At 36.4% G+C, this 20,849-nt stretch overlaps 1 protein-coding gene across 1 annotated transcript in view; it reads left to right on the plus strand.

Annotated features, from left to right (window-relative positions):
• The window catches only part of LOC115449483 (BAI1-associated protein 3), an 80,712-nt gene that overhangs the window by 10,900 nt on the left and 48,963 nt on the right, over nt 1-20,849 (plus strand). Inside the window, exons 2-4 of the mRNA XM_030177323.2 lie at nt 9,641-9,930; nt 11,222-11,426; nt 18,101-18,293. Coding sequence (XP_030033183.1) covers nt 9,774-9,930; nt 11,222-11,426; nt 18,101-18,293 — 555 coding nt within the window. The 5' untranslated portion in view covers nt 9,641-9,773. The remainder of the gene's footprint in view (nt 1-9,640; nt 9,931-11,221; nt 11,427-18,100; nt 18,294-20,849) is intronic.

A 20,849-nucleotide genomic window follows, 5' to 3' on the forward strand; every position in this document is an offset into this window, starting at 1 on the left:
TAAAATATCAAGCAATGCGAACATTCCGCATGTCATAGTCTATAATTTTTATTGAGTTTCAATAAAAATGATAGGTTTATTAATTATATTTTTTTATGTGCACAATCACGAAATATATAATCTATCTTCTATACTTATAATAAATCTGTAGAGAGGTCAATTCTGTACATGAAATATATTTCCAAAATAACTATCAGGGGGTGATTAGGGATCGATACTGATGCCAAAAATGCAATTAGTAAAATTTTTGTCTGTCTGTCTGTCTGTCTGTCTGTATAACCGTTATAGAAACAAAAACTACTCGACGGATTTTAACGAAACTTGGTACAATTATTTATCATACTCCTGTGCTGGTTATAGTATACTTTTCATCACGCTACAATTAATAGGAGCAGAGCAGTGAAGGGAAATGTTGGGAAAACGGGAGAAGTTATTCCATTTTTTAAGCTTCCGTCGCGTGTGCAACCTTAATGGTTAAAGCTACACAGAAATCATGTATGACGGAAATGTTCTCCTTAAAATTATGTAAAAAATATCCCACGACAGCATATGTCTATCTTTTATGGTTGACTCACAATAACACGTGTAACTCCCGATAGCTTAGCAGTTCGAAGCTTTCTCATTATATTTGTCTACTCTTACGTTTATAACACTCTCAGTCATCCCTTATTAAATAAGTTAACATTATTAAATATTCCATAAAAAAGAATCATAGATATCGGTATAGAAACACCAAAGTTATACATGAAATACGCTAATAATAAGCCATCATGCGTGAATACTGAATCATGCTATAAGGATTATTTTTGTATATATATAAGGTCGCGAACGCACAGGCAGGCGGCTTGCTTGGCACCTAGAGGCTAGCGAATCACGTAGCGAGTAGCTTCGTAAAACGAACATTCTCGAACGTTCGCGACCGGCTCCATTTTTGAAGTCCGAAATCCACGCGGGCGAAGCTGCGAGCGGAAGCTAGTAGTTAAATAAGAGTTAAAAAACACTACAATCCAAAATATAATTGAACTGTACTGTATATATAGATTAATGAGAAATTATTAAAACAAAAGTAATGTAATTTTCTTTCCAATTTGTATTTTTATGATATGCGCTTTATATTATTTTTGGCATCGGTGATTAATTTTAATTGAATATTTATTCGTGTTTAATATTTACTAAACTTAGCTAGCATTTTAATTAAGCACCGACTCCAAATAAATATTGAGTCTGCATGTATAATATAAATAAAAATACAATAATTGGTAAGATTAAATTGCTTAAGTTTTATCAATTTCTTATTAACTCGTATATAAAGTTCAATATATTATTTTATTTGACTATGGTGGTTTTTGGAGACGGATTCTCTTTGTTAAAAAGATTTATTTTTCCTTTTTTGTTAGTTATAAAAGACATCTAAATGAACCCTGTATGAAAATAATCATTCAGATCCTATTTTATTTTGAGGTGGTCCCTGCTGTGTTATGGAAGTTTAAGGTCAAACTAAAATATTTTAAGATTATATTGAAGTTATGCTGAATAACCAAAAAAATAATCATCAAAAACCAATTTGATTTTGAAGAGTTTGCTCTGCATCTTCGAAGTCCAAGGTCCTATTACCAATGAAATTAAAATGAAACCATTCCGGGACTATGTAATCTAACGGAAAAGAACCACTTAAATTCGATCACCGAGTAAAAAACTATCGTTGAATAAACATTAAAAAAAATACGACGCATGGATAAACCTTACTTCTTTGGAGTCAGTTTAAAAAGTCTATTACCCGTAAGACTTCAGCGTAAGACAAAATCAATCTGTCTAGACTCTAGCTATGGTTTAGCAGAGTTTTGGGCTTGTTACACTTTTAGGCACCGCATTTATAAGAACATGTGATGATTATTGTTACGATTTATAGCAGAATCGCTTAACAGAATTTCTTCATGTTTTTCCTATTCCGGTATTATTGCATAACAAACATGATGTAAAGTATGAATCTTATGGCAATAATAAATATTAAATATTATTATTTTAATTAAATTAAGGTTCAACACACATCAAAGACGCATTGCAAATAGATATACTTAGGCAACCAAGCACGTTGCTTCACGAAGCACGATGTCGCAAAATAACCGTGCCACGCCCATTTACACTCCGATCATGAACGTTACATGACATTTGTTGACATATTCTGTCTAACATAGATAGGAGTGAGGATAGGAGTTAAAGTGTGCTCTTCTATGATTATTCCAAAAAGACATTACACGATGCCGAATAAGCTGAAACAAAAACAACAGTCTATATCCATTAATGCATCTAAATGAGCTTTTGTAAGGTAATATAAATAATGAATAAAGAAATGAACTTCGTACATTCAATTTAGAAATGTCAAAGCCAAAACCAAATTTGTAAAATAAAAATAGTCCATATTTTCTCTCTTTGCTTTATGCAGACTTCATTGGAATTTGGATAGTCGTTAAAATATTTTTCTATATGAATATTTTAACAACATTTTCATTTCTCTTGTTTACTTACATTACATGCATGAATTAACAATTTTATACAGGAGCCAACGTTTACTTTAAAAATAAAGGTAAAAATTACATTTGTTGTTTGAAAAGCATGTTGAAAAATAAAATGTTGATTGTTAGCTCTCATTACGAGACAATTTTCCGTCCATTCCAGCTCCGTTCCTAATTTTTTAATGGCTTGCTGCCATCAACACGTTTTAGCGTCCATCTATGTCTGTATACATTTAATGCGATGTTTGTAATAATGTTTCTACTATATACATTCTGCATAGTACTGTAGGGATCTCTCCAATTAAACTTCAGGCTCGAATATCTTGTATTTATTATTCACTTATTTTTCCTTTTATCACTTCACAATTATAAATCATTAGTTACATATCTATAAACTCTAACTATAACCAACTTAGGTACACTTTATATTTCTGGTACATAACTTGCCCGCAGTCTTACGCCGAATGACCCATCTGCCGAATGCACCCAGTATAAATACCCTTCTTTTTATCCAACTACCCCTTTTGATATAATTTTTATAAAAATGTCATTCCAAAAATATGAAACCTTACACTCGTCCATCCTGATAACGTGTATGTCCCCATACACGACCCTGTTGGAAACCTTACACTCGGTGCACTGACAGACTGGATCATTCTGTTAACAATAGTTTTTAATATTACACAACTTATGATATTGTTAAAACTATTCGTTGATAACATAAGGGGGTATGATTCAAATGATTTCTTACTATTAACATAAATTTTAAGCTCTCAGTAAATTAGCCTATTTTTTACATAATCTATATTTGATACCTCTTGATCATTAATTGAATAAAACCGACGAGTCAAGTTGCGAACCCATTCATTCTCGCAACTTACCCGTTAACCATATAAAAATGACGAGTCAAGTTGCGAACCAATCCATTCTCGCAACTTGCCCGTTAACCAAATAAAAATGACGAGTCAAGCTGCGAACCAATCCATTCTCGCAACTTGCTCGTTAACCAAATAAAAATGACGAGTCAAGTTGCGAACCCATCCATTCTCGCAACTTGCCCGTTAACCAAATAAAAATGACGAGTCAAGTTGCGAACCCATCCATTCTCGCAACTTGCCCGTTAACCAAATAAAAATGACGAGTCAAGTTGCGAACCCATCCATTCTCGCAACTCGTCTGTTCTGAAACAATACATAAAGCATTCTGCAGTTTACTTATAAAGAGAAGAATTCTAACGAGCTGATTAAACAATGCAACAAATAATCTATAAACGTAAACGTTCACCCTCAATGCTTTCACAGTCGTCATTTACGTCTGTACAATTGTTCTCATCGTCATTATCATCATTATCAAGGTCCAGAGATGCTATGTGAATCCAAGGTTGCATCCTATCCGAGGCTACAGTCGTCCTACGCTTGTTCTTCATACCTTCGAAGCCAGGGATAGGTGCAACCCTGTAACGATCCTTCCCCAAGACCTTATCTACTTTGAACGGACCTTCATAAGTTGGCAAAAGTTTAGTGCTCTTGCCATCGTTATGGAATGTTGATTTTACAATTTTTACCAAGTCACCTTTACTATAGATACGTGCTGGTTTTCGCCCTTTGTCATAATAAGCTTTCTGTTTCTCCTGTTCCCCATCCAACCTAGTCTTAATTCTCTCGCGCAAATGAGTCAGGTCATCGGTCTCACGGACTAAGTCAGTGATTTCATTAAGTGTAGGATTACTTTCACTATTCATCACAGTACCAAACATTACTTCAGCTGGTGCCTTACCTATGGTTTTTTGAACCGTATTATTGAGCCCCCACTGAATACGGCCGAGTTTATAATCCCAATCTTTCTCATTGTCCTTTAAATTTTGCGCAGTTAAAGATTCTAAAATGGTTCGATTATACCTCTCCACCTGTCCATTAGACCTAGGGCTTGCTACCGCATTTAAAATATGCTTTACGCCTCTGTTTAAACAAAACTTGCGAAAAGCGTGCGACGTGAAGCAACTACCACGGTCACTTATAACTCTATCGGGTGTCCTAAAGGTATCAAAAATTTCTTCTAACACCCGAATCACGTTGACCGCCTTCGTATTCCTGACGGCTCTTATGAACAGAAATTTAGTTAAAGAATCTACAACGACCAGTATGTGAGTATGACCACGTTTTGACCTTACAAACGGGCCCAGGTGGTCTGTGTGCAACGTATGGAAAGGTATTGCAACCTTGGTAATAGGATGCAATAAACCTTCTCGTGAATTATTAGATGTTTTCTTAGCGTACGCGCATTTCAAACATGAGCTAACATACTTTCTAACAAAACGCGCCATTTTTGAAAACCAATAACATCTTTTGATGCGTTCCAGGGTCTTCTCATAACCAACATGCCCAATGTCGTCATGATTCATTTTGCACACCTGCCACCTGGCCCCCTTCGGCACTACCCACCTCAACTTAGTTTTATCCCCATCTATGTATCTAAATAATTTATTGTCTTGAATGATATAATTTTCTTTAATATACTCAAGACCCTTCGGGTCTAGATCACTGCAGATAATAGCACGGATTCTACCCAACTCAGTGTCACCTAACTGTAGAGTGAAAAGCCAATCTTCGTCATTGATGGCAAATACATTTGGGTAGTCTGGTGCACAGTGGACTTCCTGATCTATGATCGGGTTCCTTGATAATGCGTCTACGTGTAACATCTTTGTACCCGCTCTGTATTCAATAATACAGTTAAACTCTTGTAAGACAAGCCACCACCTTGCGATGCGAGGAATAAGATCGCGCTTTTGGAAAGTGGATCGAAGAGCACTACGATCTGTTACAATCTTAAACTGTTTTCCTAACAAGAACACTCTGAATTTTCTTAGAGCACAAACGACAGCCAGAGTTTCCAACTCATAAGAGTGGAAATTTTTCTCTTCTGGAGTTGTTTGGCGACTGTAATACGCAACAGGTCTTAGGGAATCAGAGTCTTGTGGTTTTTGTAACAAAATTGCTCCTAGACCAATCCTGCTCGCATCTGTGTGAAGCTCAGTTTCCGCAGAGTGATCATATATCGCGAGAACTGGTCTGTTCACCAAACTAGCTTTCAATGCTTTGAATGCTTGTTGCTGGTCGTTAGTCCATTCCCACTTAACGTCCTTTTTTAACAGTTTAGTGAGAGGAGAAGCCAGTTCAGCGAAACCTCGAATATACTTTCTGAAGTAATTTACGAGACCTAGGAACTGTCTAACACCATGAACATTATTCGGCTGAGGAAACTCTGAACACATTTACATTTTGCTTCCCCTGGCCGTATTGCAGAGGAACCTAGCTCATGTCCCAAATATTCTATTTGAGTTTGTAAGAAGCTGCATTTAGACAAGTTTAATTTTAATTTAGCCTCGTCTAAAAGCTGTAATACTTCCTCGAGCCTTGAAAGTACTTCTTTAGTGTCCCTGCCATATATTAGCAGATCGTCTATATATACAGTGGCTTTGTTAAACCTAGCTGGTCCCAGAACACGGTTCATCATCCGCTGAAAAACAGCGGGCGCGTTTGCCAGACCAAATGGCATTCGGTTGAACTCATATTGCCCATCCGGCGTAACAAACGCTGTCAGGTGCTTACATGATTCTGCTATCGGTACTTGGTAATATCCCGACATTAAATCTAGAGTGATAAACCATGCCTGTCCAGACAGACGAGATATCTCGTCTTCTATTATTGGTATTGGATATCGCTCCTTTAAAGTAAAAGAATTTAGCATTCTATAATCTACACACATACAAAATTTACCGTCCTTTTTCCGTACCAAAATAATGGGGCTTGCATAATTTGAAACTGACTCTCGAATTATGCCAGCCTCTAACATTTCATCCACCATACTTCGCAGTTTGTCACGTTCGTGGTGGGATAGTCGATACGGTCTATATACTATCGGGTCGTTGGTGGTAAGCTCTATTTTCATTTCTGCGACATTCGTACAACCTAATGCTGATAATTTTGAAGCAAAGCAGTGCTCGTAACGTTGGAGCAATTCAAGTAACTTCATTTTATCATTTTCAGTTGCAGAATCGCCAAGCTTCACCTGACTTATATCTAATTTGTTGGTTAACTGCGATTCACTAGTCTCGATAGGTTTATAGGGGTCGAGGCAAAGCTTATTAACAACTTTGACCTTTTCAGCCCGAGACAACACAAATTTTTCTTGTATCAAACAAGGAATTGAACAAGGAGTAACGGTTACTTTAACGCGACCTTTACATACCTCATGCACGCCCCCGAGTATAACGTATTGTTCGTTAGGCTTTCCTACGACCTTTGTATCTAACCAAACGTCTCCGCTAAATGTCGGATCCATTTGTGCCACTAAAGACGCTGCGCCAAACAACGTGTGATGAGTTATCATCCATATCCGCATGGATTGTACTTCATCATCGTGGCAATGGGAGGGAACTACTGTGCCTACATTGAAGAATTGTAACTTCGTTGCATCCTTAACTACTACGATGTGTGGTTGCTCTGTAAATGACTGGCCTACTAGCAGTGGTTTGTCAAGTAAACCATCTTCTATAATTTTACACAACACTACGGCACTTACTTCATCTATCGTAATATTCAGTGATACTGACCCTAAAGAGTGCACCAATGCACCACCAAAACCCTTCATTACCGACCGTATACCATCATGGGTAACTCCTATTTTCGAAATCATAGATTTGCTTAATAGCGTTACTTCACTGCCAAGATCTACAAAGGCGTCCATAGTGACATCATTGATGCTAACAGTTTTTATGTACTTATCATTTGGTTTGGAATTAGATATACACATAGTTTTAGGCAACATGGTAGCCTTTGCAGACTGGTTTGGTTGTGTGGATTGACAACTCTCGGATTTATGACCTACCCTATGGCACTTCTCACACTTAATTAGCGGTTTTGTGCACTTAAGGTATGGATGACCTCGTTCTTTACAATTATAGCAGACCAAAGTTGTATTCACATTTGTTCTGCCGGATGTTTTACCATATTGATTATTATCAGCAAAACTTTGTTGCTCTGTATTCTTAGATCGAAAAGGTGTTGAATAGGTGCATTCCTTATTGCTCAATAAATATTGTAATAGCTGTTCTGGTTCTGAACATCGTAATGCTAATGCGCTTGATTTGGTGGTTTTATCAGACAGACCATGAATGATGCAATCAACCGCACGTCTACCCGTAATTTCACATTGATTAATCAAAGCAAGCTTTTCATAATAATAATTTTCAATAGGCTCGAGAAACCTACTTTTACGCCTTAACATATCCTCTAAGGACTGGCCATAATTCTGCTCACAAGGAAAAGCCTTAAGTAGCTTCTCCTGCCATTCAGTCCATGAAAACAAAATTGAAGTTAAACTTTGATACCAAATTTTGGCCAATCCCTGCAGTTTTTGCATAGAGAAATGTATTTTAGTTTTCTCGTCCCAGCCATAGACCATAGCACATTCGTTCACTTTTCTAAGCCACACATCCATCCGTTGGCTCTTATTAGATGGGTCAAATTCTGGTAAAATATTTTTACTATCTATTTTACTCATAGATTGCGCATGATGGTTCAATGGTTGTGACGAGGCTGTTTTAAGCGATTTAATAATCTCTACAATGTCCTTAGAAGAGAAAGTTGGGCTACATGACCTTGAACGACACCCGGAGCGAGTGTCGCGATCTCGATGTTCTCCTTCGTTTCGCCCCGAATCTCGCGACGCCGGTTGACCCGCCGCCCTGGAGTATCTCTGCTGCTCGTCCGTACGGGTCCGGACACGAGACCGCTCGCGGGGCTCTTGATACGATCTGTGTCGAGATTGCTGCCGCTGTTCGTTGCGTTTCAGACGCGCCACTGTGTCACGTTCCCTTTGAAGTTCATGCTCCAACAGGCGGAGCCGCTGTCTCTCTCTTGTCAGTTCTCGATCTTGAACTTGCAGGCTTCTACTGCTGGCGCGACTGCGTCTTTGTTCATTAATGCGACTGCGACTACGCGAACGACTGCGCCTCGCAACGCTATGGCCATGGCATGGGGTTGCCAGCCGCCGGGATTTGTTTTCATTGTCTTGATCCATGTACTGCAACTCGTAACCAAATTGGCGTTATTACTATCATACTCATCATGAATTTATCCTCGAAGCGGTATGCAGAGGCTTTACCAGGGTACCTACTTTTCGCCAAGCGTGTTTCGTACCTTGATGCGATAGACACATTCCAGACCCCGGGCTAACACTGAGCAGAAGAACCCAAATATCACTTTGCTCGTCCCGGGTTTCGAACCCAGGACTTCAGAACGCTGCCGTACTATGCATGCAGTACAACTACGCCACTGAGTCAGTTATTACTATTAGAGTTTAATAAACTTGTGTAAAAACATGGTTTGATTCTACCCCCTAAGATTTTTTTGCTCATCACATTCATTCCACATTGATTTTAAAACAACTTTAATTAGGTACATAAAATCCTCGACTTGTATTTCAAAATCCCTACCGCTTATAATCTTTAAAAAGGACTTCTAGGCATGCGTTCCTTAATTATTATTTTTTTTTTTTTTTACCTGATTGTTTTTGAAATACATCTAGATACTTACGCAGTTTACGTCGTCTATCCCACTTCTGATTTGTAGGGATCTCTCCAATTAAACTTCAGGCTCGAATATCTTGTATTTATTATTCACTTATTTTTCCTTTTATCACTTCACAATTATAAATCATTAGTTACATATGTATAAACTCTAACTATAACCAACTTAGGTACACTTTATATTTCTGGTACATAACTTGCCCGCAGTCTTACGCCGAATGACCCATCTGCCGAATGCACCCAGTATAAATACCCTTCTTTTTATCCAACTACCCCTTTTGATATAATTTTTATAAAAATGTCATTCCAAAAATATGAAACCTTACAGTACAAAGTACAAACAGGGCACATAAATTATAATAATTCATGAAGGATGGCAGGATTTTTGACAAATAATGTAGTAAATTTTTAGAAGATGAACTTTTAGGTCTTAAAGTAATAAAGTCAAGAACTAAATGTAGCTTATTTTCCTGACGCATAAGACTTCATAAAACTTATCTTGAAGCTTTTATGTAACTCATATTTTTTTTTTCAGGTACTAAAGATATGATGTACGATACCTAATAAGTGTGTAAGTGTCTCATACAATGGTTGTACATTAAGAGAAGCTCGTTTATACTGAGTGATAGTAACAAATGTGCGGCGAGTGGCTGTAAGTGCAGTGAGCCATGAGTTTCCTGACGTCGCTGGGTCAGTACGTGGCGGGTGTGGCGGACAGCGTGGCCGGGCTGGCGCTGTCGCCACGCCGCGCCCCACCCTCGCGCCATCGCTCCGCGGAAGAAACGCAAGCGAAGCAGCCGCAACCATCCACAGCCACTATGAGAGGTATGAATACAACATTGAATAATCTTTCCGCCCACCACTCTTATGTGGAAGTGGAGTCTATTTCAACCCATTTTTCAGGCATATTGCAGGCGTAACCTGTATGGCGTCAACTACTTTTGAAGAATTTAGTGTTAATTGCTGAGATTTTGGGTGCAAGAATGAGCAATAAAATAATTTTGTTAAAACTATCCATGTACTTTGTGCGGATTTATATAAATACCTATAAAAACTACAGACTAATTAAAGAGAAAAAAGGTTGCTTTTTTTTTCTCTACTTAGTCGTAACTCAAATATATAGGTATACCAGTGGGTATATAAAATTGAAATCAAAAATGTCAAAAATGATCTATCAAGTACCATATATATCGTTATCATACGCTCATAAGCTATTTCTATAATTTCATTTTGGGAGCCATTTTTAATTCTACGAATATTTCATAATCTACCCATGTAGTTTGTAGACGGTAAGTATTTATTAAAATGACTGAAAATCATGGAAAATTACTATTTGAACATGGACTTTAACTTTTTTTAAAAAACACCACACTAAAATTTTATTTCTCGGGGAGCATACAATAGCCACGACTAACCATAAAAACCTCTTTCTTGCGATTTAGAAGTAATAAGAAGACTGAGGAGTAATATGGTATATTAACGAGACTATCCCGCCCTCACAGCCACCACTACAACTCCTGTAAGCCAGGATCGGCGGAGGCACACATTTTATGACACCGAGCGACGAAGCTCGGCGAGTTTCAGGGAACACTAATTAGTCTTAACCCGCAACGAAATTAATCAAATAGAAGGGAGGAGTTGGATAATAGTATATTACAGCAAACAGATTGCCTGATTACGTGAAGCAAAAATCTCTATCTTTCTAAAAAGGGGGAAAAGAGTTGTTTGTTGATTGAGGCGAAATCCGTAGTCTCGGACGGCGGATCGGACATTTTGTTACTACGAAGTGTTACGAATCCGATCCGTTCATCGCAATATTTCAGACATGGAATTTGTAAGAACTTATAGGGTTTCGCCATCCCTTTTTAAAACCATCTGCGAAAATAAAGTTCCACTGCTATCTCTAAAATAAAATATACGGGGAATTGATCCTATCACTAAGGTAAGCTACAAAACGGTGACGGAACCGAAGTAATATGGTAGTAAAGATAAATCCGAAGTTCGTCGTTTCTTCGTTTCGGACCGACGTTTCGACGTTCGTTTTTCGAAGTAGATCGTCAGGAAACAATTTCTTTCACAGGCTTACAAAACGTTCCTAAAACCCTTATTCTTATAGGTTTCCCACGTGTGTTGCCGACCGAAGGAGCATCGGCGTTAAGCGCTCGCCGTCGTACTTTGGACTGCCTGGCTCCTGCACCACCGCCACGTCGAGGAGGCTCACTCCGGGTTCCAAGGAACCAACCACCGCCAGAGAAACCCACCATGGCGTTCTGCAAGCGACGTTTGTCCTGGCCCGAAGTGGACAACTCAGTGAATTCTGGGTAAGTCATATTGATCAACAAGTGGCTGCTATCCAGCTATCATTTAGTTGTTCGATAGGGGACAGCTCTAATCTCGCCGATGAGGATTACTGACGGGTGTTGACGTATATTAAACCTGTGGTATATGAAATTGCTTGTTCAATTATTGTGTTTTATCTTGTATTTTTAGCTTTATCATTCATATAATTATTACAAGGCGTTATCGCTTATTGTGTCCTGTTAGTATTTTATGTACACATCAACTACAGTAGAATCAAATTGATTTGATAGAGAAAACTCAATATCTCTCATTCAACACAAAATTTATGAAGTATCCTCCACATTCTGTTTATGTAACACAATAGGGTAGTTTCTTATATTTGATTTACTTTATATGTTATATGTAACAGAAAATAACATGAAAAAGAAATTCTTCTGTGAAATCAACATCAAAATTGGTTGAAATTTAAAGCAGTTATTTTGTATTTGAAATATTGTTGCGAACAAAAGAGGGGGTGTGGTGGGATTATCGCGCTGTTCTTTTCTCACTCACGCAACGTCATGGTCGGTGGCACTGGGTGACGTCGCATTTCACTGTTATTGACATTTGGCAGCTCCTCTTTCCATCAAATTTTAAAACTTTACAACTTATTTATTATTGCGTGGATTTCGGATAAAAACATGTTTCATAAATATGAAAATGGACAATAGAGTCAGTACCTCAAAAGGGTAAAACAAACCGGCTGCAAAAATATTTGAACAAACTGTAACTTGCCGTATTCTTTCCCTAGTAATAGTAAAAGTTCAATAATCTTAAAACAGCCTGACTGCAGCCTGTTCGGAGCACCATCATCATCAATAATGTTATTGGGGAAATCTCAAGGCCGCAAAGGATATTAACCTGTTTCTACGGAGGGGAATTGTAAATCTAAGCGGCAACTCTTTAGGGCCCTGTGGACATGCTGGGAATAGTGATGAGATGCCGACGAAATTTCTTATTAACGCTCAACGCTGATATTTAACATCCTTTATTTTTATTTTATCGAAGCTCGATATTGTAAACAGATATTTCTTAAACTTCTTCAAATAAATAGTATACTTAGTTGGGAAAATTAGGAATTTCGAAGCTATTCGAAAGAATATATATTATATTATATATATAAACAAAATACTTACACCCGCATCCCAGAATTGAAGGTAGTATTGCAACTAAGGCCCCTAAAACTAATGTCGGCCCTTTTCCTGAACGATTGGAAGCGAACTTATCGTCACATCGAGCACTTTAATTTTAGTGGAGTCCAACTCACGTCTGGTTTTGAGTTGAAAACTTCGTCATAGTATTTCTATGTCTGACGTGGTAATCGAATACTAGGCCTATCCAATTTACCAAATTCATAAATTAGGTAGACCCTCAAGTTATGTAAAGGTATGTATGTAGAAAAACTAGATTGCGTTCTTACACTACTGACACTTACATAACTTAAAATATTGTATGCAAAAACACAAAAATAATAATAAAAATCCTATTTGATTTCGAGGAGTACCCTTCACCATTTTTGAAGTACCTACGAAGTACTATATTAACATAAATAGCACCATTCGGAAGCTATACAAAATTTACAGAAAAAAATATTTAAATCTGATCCTGAGGCAGAAAGTTATTGTTGAACAAACATTTTTTATGTTGAATAGATAACCTCTTTTCTTTGAAGTGGGTAAATATAATAACAAATTGAACAAAATAAACGCATGTTATAGTTTTATTTTTTGTTTCTTTACACAGACATTGCAAGTGTAGGATATGTTTCGAGTCATTTTAACGAAAGGTTTTCGCACGGTAAAATCAAAGGCATTTTTTAATTCTATCATTGGATGTAAAAGGTAAATTGGAATAAGTGTTTTGCTATGCTAATGCAATGGTGTCGATAAATAAAGAAGGTGGGCGTCGAGTGGCGACGCAGCAGACATTCGTTAGATGAATCAATTTATCAGCGGGAGCCACATTTGGTCGAATAGAAAATTTGATTGCCAATTGCGTTTTATTTATTTTTTTCACTTCAAATGTAATCGATTTTTTCCTGAACTTGTTGAGGGTGTTTGCGGCCCAATTTCGGATTGAGCATTGCATATTACCTTGATAAGATGATTTGGGATAGGTATGGCAGTAAATATTGTTAAAAAGCATTGATTCAAATTATTACTCGTTAGCCAGGCATACAAGTAATAAAAACCTTGATATTACCTGCTACATTATTTTATGTATATAGAATCTAAGATGTTTTTATTACAAAGAATAATTTAAACTCTCATAAACCAGAGTAAGTATTAAATTAAATTTATATAGTTTCTGTCTGCAAATTTTTATAGTAGGCCTATATTCAGCAGTGGACTTCATGTGGCTGATGATGATGATGACGTTATGATAAATAACATAGATGTTGGTAAAATTCTACAATCCACAATTTTACACGTTGAAAATACAAACGGAATAGCACCGTAAAATATTTTATTTTGTCGTACTGAATAAAACAACACACAAAGTAAATTCCATTTTTATTCCGCACCTGATAAAATTTCCCTGTCTCTGTTAGTATGTTGGTGCAAGAAAACAGAAACATTTAATTATAATAGCAAACTGTGGGTCTACAACAACAAAAGGTTTTTATTACAAACGCCACTGTTTACGCGTTTCATAATTGAAAATGAAAGCACGCCGCGCCGGGCTCGAGTGCGTAGGCAAGGGCCTAGGGTGTTTAGCCTACTTGTGGAAATGAAAGGTATAGGGAAAACAGAAATGGCATATACAATGTTGTCTTATGCAGGCTGTGCAACAGGTAACTGTATTTATAATTACAAATGTATTGATTTCTCGTATAAAGGGCACGCGAGCAGGAAAAACGTCGCGCCGTTAGTAAGCGTCTATCAGAAAGCTTTTGAGAAGTAACGAAGAGATGTTTTTATAATAGGCTGATCTATGGAATATGTTCGTTCTCCTACAAAAGCAATAAAAAAACAATATATTTCCAGATAAGCTTAATAACAACAACAAACAAAATCAATGTTCTATTTAAATTAGATATTGACTTCAAACATGTTTGTCCATGTAAACATGACAACATAAATTATAAATAGATTCAATTGCTTGTGTTTTAATCATTTTTAATTTATCCGAACATAAAGTGCAATTATTTTTTAATTGTAGTAGTTTTTGGACATATCTAATTAAACAAAATACTAATAAAAATATGATTATTTTATTTTGAGGAGTTCCTACTGCATTTTCCATGCTAAAATTCAGACAACATTTTTAAGCGCATTTATTTACTATAATCTTTATTAGGACTTGTATTACAACTAATAGTTAATCGAGCTTTGTATTTTTGCGTATGATGTGAGACTACTAAAATTGTTTCACATAAGTAAATAAATTAATTATCCTTTCAAATCCCTGAAAAGAGTAGATTCTGATCATCAAATTACGTAAATAAATGAAATCTGGACTATCAGGGAATGACTAATTCTGTAAAGTTTTTAGGTTCTAATTAGAAGTTCGTTAAGCTAGGTGAGCCGAACATTTGTTCAATGAATAGCGTGTTCAATGGTTCAGTACATTTTCCACGCCGTCGTATTCAATTTAGCTTAAAATAATTCACAAGATTTAATGCTAATATCCTTGAATAATAATACAGATGTTTATTTTTCTTTAACCGTTAACGCACTGTTCGCAAGTCTCGTCGCTGAGTTAGGCCCCTGAAGTATCAACTACTTACATAAACTCGACTCCTTAAGTAACAGTCTGTTTGAATTATAGATTATTTGGAGATCACCATCTGTCTGAAATCCTTATGCATGCGAAGAAACGGTTCTTTATGCATCCTCCGTCATCAATTCCATTGTGAATACTTTGAATGTTCAACATTATGATATTGTAATAATCGTAGGTACTGCCCGATACCGAAGTATGATACATTATTAATATATTTTGGAATACTTAAGATTTTGTTGTGTGACTTCATGAAACGTATGACCCGGGCTCTCTTGTCACATAATATCAAACTTCGTTGAACATCCAATCCAGTCTACTTTATTTTGTTTGCGTTGAACATTACCCAATCGAATTTAACGTCTCTAAACTGACTTATCTGTTGCAAGTGTCAAGCGAGTTACGAAAATAGTTTTTCACGTGATTATTGGGCTGCAAATTACATCGGTCGCTTTGAACACTTATAGCATGCAACTTATGTGTACTAGGATAAAATAGCTAACTCAATGAAATCTTCCAATAAATTCATCTTTTGTACCATAAATTAATAATAAACAAAATAAAATGTTTTTGGTATTTGTAAAAAATAACATGCTCGAAAAATTCAAATTAGTTGGATAATGTAGTAAAGTACGAAGGTATATTATTCATGTTCTAAAATTTCTGACTCAAGGAATTATATTCACCACATAGAAGGCTTTTAATAATATAAAATGCCTACATCTTTTTAAAATATGTATCAATATTGTTAAACTCTGTTTTTACAGTAAACATTATATTAATAATTACAGAATACAATTTTAGAAATTTTTTAACAACGTCCAACCACAGAGAATAGTGGAATAGTCGCCGCGTAACATATGTATCTTCTCTTCTGCCAGCCTGGCCGCGCAGCCGAATACTGCCGGAAACGCCCGATGTCATCGACTAGGATAGCGGAGTGTAACAATATATTTGTCAATATACGCTATAGTCCCACAAACTTATCTGACCCGGTGAGAAAGTCGCTGTTATGTCAGCGAATGGCAGGCAGATTGACTTTTCAAAACGATCTCGTTAGTTCCTCTTTCGGCCACCGGGCCAGATAAGTTTGTGGCACTATACATGAGAGTAACTTTAATAATTCAGCACAGCAGTTGCGCAATAGAGCTTATTAAAGTGGATTGAAAAAAAAAAACTTAATTACATTTTTGAACTACGTAGTTTCAAGCTTTATACGAAGGCGTTCAATGGATGGATTTAAAGTCTCTTACGACCCGTTGGTCCGCCCATGTTGTATCCTATATGCATGTTTTCCAGAGATAACGTAGCGCGCAGACATTGTCAGCTATTCAGTTGAATATTTATTAATTATTTTCCCCGCCATCTATAAGTTATAAGTAACTTAGTTGTATGGTAGGTATGACTACGAAATTGGACTGCTCATCTCCGCCATTTTGTGCCGTGTGCCAGGGTTCCACAGTAAATAAAGTACTGCGCGGCATCTTAAATATGCGCCCAAAACTCCCAAATATGGCGAATGCGCGAATAACTAATCTATAATATTTTATTTGTTTGGTATTCTTAGAATTAACCCATATAACATCGGCTGCCTTTCTTGTAAATTGAAATGTTTGTTCGGCGTCTTACATAAAATTTTACTCACAGCACAAAGTAAATTTTCTAATAATTACTATTAAGGTTTCACTACTCATTTATATAAAGCACAAAGTTATAATTTCTAATACTGCTTTGCTACTCAGACAGCGTGGCTGTGGATATTGTCGGCATGGCGCAGCGTGATGAAAGTGTGGCGGGAGCACGGCGCGACGTTCACACACATCACGTCGCGTCGCGGCTGGGTTGAACAAGCCAAGTTAGGTTTGGCGGGGCTTGACAACTGTCATAATCGTCCTCCAAAACAATTTGCACGATTTGCTCAGTTTGATGAATAATATCAGACGATTCTGACGCACGAGTTCATTTTTATTACTTTTGTTTGTGCTAAAAAGTCAAAAGAGATAAATCAAATGGGTGCGCGAAATAAGTAAACGGAGACAAGAATGTGGACAGTATAACAAGATTGTGTAGAGAGCTTTCATCTCGTCTAGACAAATTTTGCAGCTATTTTCGTCTGTCTGAAAACAGGTTCTAAGAACTAAATATCATTAAGCCTTCAGATTCCCTATATTTTAGTAAACATTTAGATTAAAAAATTCCTTTATAAACTACTGAATGCCTTTTCATTATTGTAGTGGATAGTGAGCAGAATGTAAGGCAATACATATAAGCTCGCGCCTGATTATAGCACTATCTAAAAGTGTACCTAACTAAATGAACTCTTATCAGAAGAACAAACGAACCGTCACACGCATGCCAGGGCTTTCATAGACGACCCGGCGTCTATATATTATGTCTTTATGGGGCCTCCCCTCGTCATAGCCAGGATAATACAATTCCGTGAAGGTGACAGGAAGGTCTCGATCTTTGTTCTGTCAACAGCATTAGATTATGATTCATAAAAGTTTTATTTAAATTCATATAACATTGTTTCGTGAGAAAGAGCCGGCGTACAAGTATGATTTTCCATGTTGGCGTAAATATACATTGCAGCCAGTGTAACTACTGGACATAATAAGACTTAACATCTCATGTCTCAAGATGGCGAGCGCAGTTGAATAGCAAACAATATCTATACTTTGTAGTTCAAGGTGTTAAATAGTATTTCTACTGTTTATGAGTGGTCGTATCGCTTACCATCGGGCAAATGACAAGCGCATCTCGTCATTCAAAACAATAAAGAAAATAAACATATTTGTAATATTTATTGTCTATAGTACTAAAATCAGTTCCTAAATAAAAACCCTATTATATTTGGACTACACACAGATAAGAGAATAAAATAAGTTTGCTCTATTACGTATCGCTTATTCACGAGAATTTACATTACCAGGGTACAAGAGACGGACGGTTCGTACTTCGAGAGTTTTACGGCATTGTCATGGCGACAAGAGAACAGACGATTAGCTGCATTGAGGCTAGCCGAGGCGAGAGCGGAGCGGCCGCCGCCGGCGCCGCACGATCTGGGCCTGCCCAGCGTCCCAGCGCAACTCTCGCACAAAGAACACGAACATTTGTATACAGAGGTAAGCATTGTCACTTTCATATACTTAATCACAATAGTGCCTAACTATTGTCCAACACACTACCGCCATGATGTTCTGAACAAAATACATATCACTTAATAGGCATTTTATTATTTTTTTTGAAGAATATTATAAAATTTAAAACTATGTAGACCAAATTTAAAAAAATATTTTTACTATAGACACTAAACTTGTGAAATACACAAGACAATACTACACAAATATATTACCTTTTTATTTCATAAAATGTATTTCAAAATACATAGTACATAATAGGTAGCTTTAACTAGTTTCTGTTTCTGTGATGCTTTAATTAAGTTTAGCACATTGTTGTGGAGATTAAGGTTTTGTGTTTCGGTACGGTTGTTTTGACTGAAGAGGTTCTTATAAAGTAAAGTGTAATCTTTGTTTGGGCGTCGAGGCTTAGAGAATATTAAATCTAGTACCTACTTATTACAGCTAATCTTATCGTTAGTGAAGGCCAAGTATGGTAGGTTATACTAAAACTAACCGTAAAACGTGACTAAACGCGGCTCACCATTTTACCTTCCTTGCCTAATTTACTTGGAAAAGAAAATTAGGCAAATTCTGGCATAAAATATTAATAGCACACGTATGGGCTATTTTGTAAGCTTATGATTTTTTATTGAATACTAAGAATAATGGTCTTAGAACATGCGATATTGTCTTTATAGTGAACGCCATAAAATAACGACGAACATAATTTAAGAATGTCGCGTGAAATATTTGTAATGCTTTAAGTGTCCGGTTCAATTTATCTCAAGCTTAACGCTTTCAACATCTTTCATTCATTTTAATTAAGAGCATTTCGATCTTGTAAATGTCATCCTGAAAGGTCACAATATAAGCGCAAAGTGCTTTTAATTATAATCATTTATACTCATTGCCTCAATGGCTTAATGAACGTATCAAATTAACGTATTAGTCTGAATTCAGTCATTCTTTACCGGATAGAAATACAACCTGGTAGTAACAAAGGACACGGTTTTAAATATTTTCAAATAAATTAAACAGTATTGTTAGTTACGTATTTCAAGTTGTTTTTCAAGTTTTCAAGTTTTCGTAAACTTTTTTTAGTATAAAACGAATTATATTAAAAATTTCAATGTTCATCTTAATTACGGATAATGAGTTTTACTGCTAAGTAATTTTTAGAAGCGATAATACGTTAAAGCTCGGGGCACCGTCAATCTTGTTCCATTAAAAAATGTGAATAAAATATAAATAAGATATTTTACATTCAAGAAATATTTGACAAATACCGTTTTTTATTTAATGTTTGTATCGTTACACCAAGACGCACTTTGCTTTGAGAAATATAATTATATAGCTAGAAACATCCAATTTAAACCCAAACGCTTTAAAGCATAGAAAGTTAGAGCAGGCAAATGCATGAAGAACATTGTCATTGGTTGTAGGATGTATTGTACATCCGAGATGTAGCGGATAGCGACCACTGTACACAAGGTGTTAAAACCCATCATAATGGCCTGCGTAAGTGTGTCGCGTGCTGGGATCAGCCTGTGTATATTTGGTTCCAACAGGCCAGTATAATTATGTTGACTGCTAAGGGGTAATCATCTCTCGTCAGTCACCATTCTCTTGGACCCCACTCCACTTATCATCAGGTGCCATGGAATCACTCAGTCATGCACGTATAAAAAAATATATTGACAGTTGGCAGGCTAATTGAGATGACCCACATTTATTTAGCAGAGAAGACAACGAGATGGGAAATTCTTAAAATATGCATACAATTACATTTTTTTTGACTTCTGATCATTCCTAAGGCTAATTAGTTTATTAATTAACCGAAATTGACTGCAAGAAAGCTATAAGTTAAACATTTGGCATATTTTTATGTTTAATTTAAGGTAAATTAATTTAGCATGTTTCGTTCTTGCGGTTTAAGGGTTGTAAAAGTGAGTGTAACTCTTTTACCAATTGCAATTACAATGGGCCGAGGGAATAAGATACCGAATTGATTCTCAAAAATTCAGAAAAATATTCATAACTCTAAAACTATGAATAATCGCGGAACATACATGGGAGTGATTCGTATACCCCAAGGGGTGCTCTATCTATGGATCTCCGCTTGACACTATTTTCTGGGTCACCCGGTATTATAATTATGACGACACCACAATTATTGAAAAAAGAACGTAATTCCTGAACGTTTTATTCAACTGCGCTACGAGAATAAGACTTAAAAATAAAAAAATATTATACTAAAAAAATACTACTAATACTAAGTAATAGCTTCAGTAGGTTTGCTATATAAGCTTACAATAGACCTTAAGCCGTCGACACAAAAGCGATATAGCAATATGCGACATCTGGGTTTCCGATTTGCGACGCTATCGGGAAATTTTCTTTGCCTTTTTTATGCCTTTCTTCGTCTCCGCTCAGTGTAGTAGTAATTTACCAGCATTATGTGAAATGAAAGCAGTTATGCTTAGCTTTGCTCAACCAATGGATTTTTATTCCATTTTAAATTTATGCCAGGATCATTGGTCATGAGACCTGCACTTACAA

This window comes from Manduca sexta, chromosome 15, assembly GCF_014839805.1.
Source record: "Manduca sexta isolate Smith_Timp_Sample1 chromosome 15, JHU_Msex_v1.0, whole genome shotgun sequence".
Lineage (NCBI taxonomy): Eukaryota > Metazoa > Arthropoda > Insecta > Lepidoptera > Sphingidae > Manduca > Manduca sexta.